General features: G+C 42.3%; 1 protein-coding gene across 1 annotated transcript; it reads right to left on the bottom strand.

Moving 5' to 3' along the window:
- Window positions 1–2,713: 2,713 nt before the first annotated feature.
- PELO (pelota mRNA surveillance and ribosome rescue factor) lies at window positions 2,714–5,580 on the bottom strand. Its single transcript, XM_010225972.2, has 2 exons — window positions 4,711–5,580; window positions 2,714–3,482 (listed from the first exon to the last, which is right to left on the bottom strand). The coding sequence occupies exons 1-2, from the start codon at window positions 5,434–5,436 to the stop codon at window positions 3,051–3,053; spliced, it is 1,158 nt and encodes a 385-aa protein (XP_010224274.2). The 5' UTR covers window positions 5,437–5,580; the 3' UTR covers window positions 2,714–3,050.
- Between the last annotated feature and the right edge of the window lie 911 nt (window positions 5,581–6,491).

Genomic DNA, 6,491 nt, shown 5'->3' with positions numbered 1-6,491 from the left:
CTTGCAGGATCATTTATTAGCAGCATTTTACTACAATAGCCTACACTGGGAATGCAGGAAGGAGGAAGATGGTGAACTCCCTAGGTCAAGTGAAGTAGTTTACAAATTTAAGAGATTTACATTTTATGTTGCTATATAGCTAATAAGATTCTTTAGTCCATTGCTTGTGATGACTGTATGTTTTGTACTAAACTTTATCCTATAAACACCCCTCAAAAAATGATATAATCACAACTGGATTTAATTGCCAAATGTGACACATCTAAGAAAACCTGGATCTGCTCCAAAGTATCAGGTTGCAAGAGAAGCTCTGTGACCTAAATCAATGGATCAATCTTAGGGGCTTACTGCAGACCAGACTTCAGGATCAAGCAATTTTTTTTTTAAAACCCTCCTTCCCACAAAACTTTCTAAATAGTAAAAAACGTGTAGTCATTTATTTTGAAAAAGGAAAAAAAAAAAAAAAGGTGAAGGATAAAACATTTTATTAACCCACAGAATTATATCAAAATCAAGGAGAAGCAAGAATTAGGATATTGTTTGAAGTTACTAAATACTTAAGCTTTAAGGGAACAATTTTCTCTTTAGCATTCAATTTTACGGGCAGATTTTAGTTTATTATTTAATAGATCTATTTCTGAAGAAAGGTCAAGAAAAATATTTTCCCATGGCTACAGCACTTACTGATTCAAATGGCAGATAATATGCATCTCTGTAGGTGCTATTGCAAACAGAAGTGAAGGAAGCCTCTTTGCCAATCTGGACTTTACAAACCATTCAAAATTCCCTTAAATGTAAAAGATATGGATGTCTCTGGAATTTTGCCAGGTCAAGCATCTGCAGTACTGAGTACAGCCTCCTTTCAAAACCAAGCCCTTAAGCTGTTTCCTGAAACCGGATGTATTTGTCTACATAATGACTGTGTATCTATTTTACTACAGAACCGCTTAAAAAAAAATCCCACCCTTCCATATTTTGGGACACTGGATATAGTTCTTTTAGAGACTTAAAGCAATGATAACAGTAGCTAAAAAAAGGAAAAGAGAAAATAAAGTCAGTACACAGTTATAACTCTAAATATTTTCAAAAAAAAACACTGTGAACACATTTTCTTACCAAAAGCTTTCCATTATACCTTAAAGATCAAATCAGAAGATTTTCCTAGGGAAACACTACAAGGCCCAAATAAAAACTTCCAGAATTGCTACTGTAACCTTCCTACAATTTGCAACAAAATCTTCACCATTCCTTTTTTAAAATGGAATAACTTGGTTCAAGTTGGCCCAAAAGAAAAGCAAACCATTCTACAGTCCAGAAATAGTAGGATTCCAAGTAAGTGACAGGGTTTGTAACTCTGTTTAGAAGCAAATTAAGAATTTCCTTCTGTAATACAATTTTAACCTAAAGTAGCTTTAGCATTCAATGGCAACAAATTTTTAATTAGAAGAGAAATATTAACATAGAAGATTGCCTTAGAAAGAGAAATTAATAAATCATTATTTAGTCTGGGACTGTTTAATGCAAGTATTCATTTATGAAATAATATTTATTGGGGGTCAGATTCTTCCAAGTGTTGAATACATTCTTTATATGTAACTTAGCGTATAGCAGGAATCCCTAGAGCTGACATATCAGCATCATGAGAACATCTTTAAAAATAGTTTTCTGAAGTTATTCTGACAAGAGTGAATGCTTTAAAAGTTTTTTTTTTTTTTTTAAACTCTTCCATCATTATGTCCTTGTCTATATCTCACAACCTTTGGTATATTTACTTAAATTAGATTTTAATTTTTGGAAATGTCTCATCTCCTTCAATGTAAGCAAATGAATAAATATAGCTTATTTGCACATGCAACCTACACCATCAAGCCAGAGCTTTAATTAAAGAATCCCCTTTCAGGGAATCTTGTCAGTAGTTTATGTTTCTTCAACTTAACATATAATGTTCACTGGAAAAAAAAAAAAGTCATCATAATTCTGCAAGTGCTTTTGTTACATTAAACAACCAGGAAAACAAGACTGGGTTTTAGAGCTATCAGTATTGTGTGTATACATAAATTACAGTTTTATAAACACAACAGCCTTAACAAACTATAAATTTTAAATGAGTACATTGGCGGTGAAATAACAGATTATGATATTATCTAAACTATGCTCAAAAGAATCCTAACAGAAAACAAGGATGTTTCAGTAAACCACAGTTATATGGATAAGGTTCTGAAGAACTAGACATGACATAATTCCAATGCCAATTCATTAGAAAATAGTCAATTGCAAATCATAGCCTACCTCTTGTTAGCCCGCAGAACAACCTTCCAAGAAATCATTGTTTAAGAGAGTCTGCAAGTGAGCTCACTGAGCTCCACAATTTGTTCTGCATCTGCTTTTATATTCAAGAGGAAATAAAAGAAAGACTGGTTTCTGAAAGACCGCTTCAAATACCAGAAGCATACAAGCATAGAAGTATACGCGCACACCAAAGAAACCTCTGACATGACATTCATCACTCATTCCTCTACCTTTTTCCTAAGAAATGGAAAGTGAGCACCTAAGAAGATCAAGCTTAGGTTGGAAAGGCCGCCGCTGAGGAAGTTTTTACGATTTTATAACACTACTTTCAAGCATGTTAAAAATAAAACAAACACAGACCCCAAAACAAACAAAAACAAACACACGAAGAAAACCCCACAAAAATAAAGACAATCTGGTGTACTTTTCCCTCTTAATTTATTATCTTTTCCTACACATTTCAAAATTGAACTGTCAAGCTGCATGAACACACAAAAAGAACAGCTTTTGGGATTTAAATCAGTTTCTTGTTCTGCTGAAAGTCAGGTATGTAACTTGCAAAAACAATCAACTCCAATCCATAGTGTATCCATAATTTGTCATAGAAGAGGTATCCATTAGAGTGCTGAGCAGAGATTTAAGGAATGCTATCAAAAAAACTTAAATTACATGTCATGGCACATCTACACATAGTCTTTAGGAAGGGAAGCTGTCTTTTCAATGTCAACTGGGAGAAAAAAAGGGGTGGAATGAAGTCACCATCAATCTTCTTCGGAGCTGGATTCATCTTCTTGGTCAGAGAGCTCAGCAACAGGGAAGCGCAGGATGGCTGCCACCCCTGTCAGCTGCCCCAGCTGCTCCCCAGACACGTGAAGGCTGGAGAAGATGCGCACCGTGCCCATGTTCTCCCGCACACTATCTACCAATTTAACGTATCGAGTGCGGGTAGCCACATCCTGGTGCCGAAAGAGCTCATCACTGATCAGCAGGGTATCAATAGCCATGGCTTCGTTGGCCTTCTCCACATGTTTTAGACCATAAAAGGCCCGGTCCGGCTCGTGCTGCAGCATTTTGTAGAAATCATCTAAGGCTTTGACCTCACCAGCTGCCTTGGTGTCAGAGAGCCGGCTAGTTACAGCTGGGTCACATAGGGCTTCCTTCAGTGCATACTTATGTCCAGAAGAAGAGTGCACCTACAGTAAACACAGTTAGAGGTATGTATTTAAAAAACAAACAAAAAATCATTTTCTTGATTAACCAAGTACAAACAGTTCCCTCTACACAGTATTTGTCTGGCTAATTATAGGTGTAGCTTTCATTTGAAACACAGATAACTTTTCCCAGAAGAAGGTAGTAATGTATACTATTTAAAGCAATTTACATGGAATTATATTGCTTATTTAATATATATGTGCAGGGATAGGTTCTCTATGTACTTGGAGTACGTAGACAGCATGACTGCTACTCTTCTGCAAACCCTAGCTTAAACCAAATTCCTCAAACTCTGTATTTTAAGAAGTATAAGAAAGATGCTTCTCTTATTCAAAAAGTGCTTTATATAAGGAAAGTACTGCACAAAGCCCCAAGGTAGAACCACATACTGAGAAATTAAGTCTTCTTTAGCCTTTAACTATTTGAGAAGAGGAAGACCTCTTAAGGTTGCAGAGAAATAGTGCAAAAGCATTAAGCTTAAGAGGTTTACAGACATAACAACTGTGTAGCTGTATGTATAAAAGCCTTTCACAATTTCACGTGTCATTTTGCTAAAACTTAAGAAACAGGCTTCTATGCAATTCAGGACTCCTAAACTTTGCGTCTCTCCCATATGGGGACCCCCTCCATAGTTTAAAAGGCCTAGATTACAGCCCTGCTGTAATTCAGAAGTGATAGCCCTGAGAAACTTCTATTTGTTGTGCTGGCTTTGCTTTTTTTAATTAACAGAAAATAAGACACTCAAAGACAGCCAAGCAACAGGAAAAAAAGTTATGGCTTGCATAATCTTTAGCTATTTACTGCAAAATTAGCAGCAGCATTAACTAACCTACACTACACCCGGACTCTTCTTTTTAAAAAGCTTTAAAAAACTTTTATTTCATGCATGTCACAGTATGACAGAATAACTGCACAGTTAGACCACTTTCCAGCTTGACTTGGGCTTAATGAGGCAATCAATGTGTATTCAAAAGTAGTGTCAAATATCTAGCATTTTCTCTACTCCCCTTCAAGCTCTCCTAGGAAGGGAACATCCCCGCCCTGCACAACTAGCCTAAAATTTGAGAGAATAATTTCCTCATAATGAGAGAAAGCTCTGTTCTCCAGAAATTGAATTATTTCCCACTATCCTCTTAACTCTCTTCCATCACCACATGCAGCTCCCAAACCTCTGTGATCACCCACTATGAAGGTGGTTTGGCCCCTTACCTGCAGGAACTTGGACCTGTTCTCCAGCAGGAGCTTGTTGTCGGTCTTGACCGCCTGCTGAAACATGTAGTCACAAAACTGCTCCCGCACGAAGCCCGGGCTGGCCACCAGCACGCACTTCACCACTTCGAAGTTGATGTGCCGCTGGATGGCCTGCACCACCTGCTCATAAAACCTCTCGAGGGCCCGGTCGTGCTGCGAGCAGTTCCCTCTGCGCTTGCGCGGGATGTTCACCTCCACCTTGGCACGTGTGAGGGTCATGCTGGGTGTGACAAGGCAGACATGGGCCAGCCCCTCCTGCATGACCACGGCAGCCACATCGGCGCTCCAGGCTGGGTCGCAGGCCTGCTCGATGCGCTCCAGCACCACGCTGTCCCACTGCTTCTTGGCCAGGGTGAACTGCCGGTTGGGCTCCAGCTCGATGGTGTGGTAGGCACCCATCTTGACATACTCGTTCTCCTGGATGTTGGTGCCCTTGACGCGCAGCTGGCAGGCCTGCGAGTCGAAGTCGATGGCCTCCACGCAGAGCGTGAGCGTGGTGCGCACGCGGTTGCTGCCCACGCTGCCCGTGGCCGACTCAGTCTGCACCTTGCGGATGGTGGAGGCACGCAGGCTGTCACCCACCTGCAGCAGGTTGTACGTGTGCCACATGTCCTCGGGCTCCTCGGGGACGAGAGTCACTTGCCCCGCATTGTCCTTCTCCAGGTCCTTCCGCACCAGCCGCATCCCGACAGCTCCCGGCGCCGCCGCGCCCTCCGATCCCCCGCAGCCGCGCCGGCAGGCCCGGACCTGGCTCCCGGCTTCACTCCCGGCCCCGGCGGGCCCCTACGCGCTCTCGGAAGGTCACCCAAACCCCAGAGGGCCCCTACGCGCTCCTGGCCGGTTTCCCAGTCCCGGCGACAGGGCCCGGGCTCAGGGCAGCCGCGACACGCCGACTCCGCCACGTACAGGCCGCCAGCTCCTCGCCCCTCTCTTTGCGCATGCGCCCCCGGCCCAAAGGCACCCTCCCCACCCCCTCCGCGCATGCGCAGAACCCCTCCGAAAAGGCGCCGGCGAGACGCACGACTCACGCCCCGCACCGCCGCGCTCGGCACGCATGCGCAGTGCGCTTCGCGGCGCCGCGGCGGGGAGAGCGGGCGCATGCGCGGGGGCGGCTCCAACGGACGCGGAGGGCGGCGGTAGCTGCCGTCCGCGCCGGTCGTCGCGCGCTCGGGAGCCAACGCGGTAGTTTAGCGTTGTGCTTGACCCAGAACTGAACTTCAGGCTGTAGTTTATGGTTTAATTTACAACATCCTATGCACACAGCCCAGCTATAGTTACCCTGAATCTGTACTGAGACAACTGAAAACTTGGCCATCTTCCTGAATCTACAGGTTATTTCAGAGCGAGACAGTCTTGAAAGAAGCTTCAGAGACAGCTAAGCACATTGAGGTTAACAAAAGTAAGTAATATTCATTGGAAAAAAATTGTAGTTAATCTTAACTAAATTGTAAAGTGCAGATTAGCTCACTGATGTTTGCACAGATGAGGAACCTGACTATTAGCAATATGCAGTGCAATGTGCAACCTTCCAGAGGAAAAAAAAAGTCATATATAGGATGTCTATATAGATCAAAAATACATATAGATCAAAATGCCCACAACACTTATTCCTTCTGAAATACAGTATATGCTACTGGAGACTCCTTTTGAAGAAAGAATGTTGCAGATTTAAAAGAGGAAATTGAATGGAAAAATGTATGAAGAGAAGATTGAAAATATTAAATTCAAAAAGTAGACAA

This window comes from Tinamus guttatus, unplaced genomic scaffold (genome assembly GCF_059628265.1).
Source record: "Tinamus guttatus ecotype Peru unplaced genomic scaffold, ASM5962826v1 Tinamus_guttatus_pri_ptg000917l, whole genome shotgun sequence".
NCBI lineage: Eukaryota > Metazoa > Chordata > Aves > Tinamiformes > Tinamidae > Tinamus > Tinamus guttatus.
This window is presented reverse-complemented; position numbering and strand designations above follow the sequence as displayed.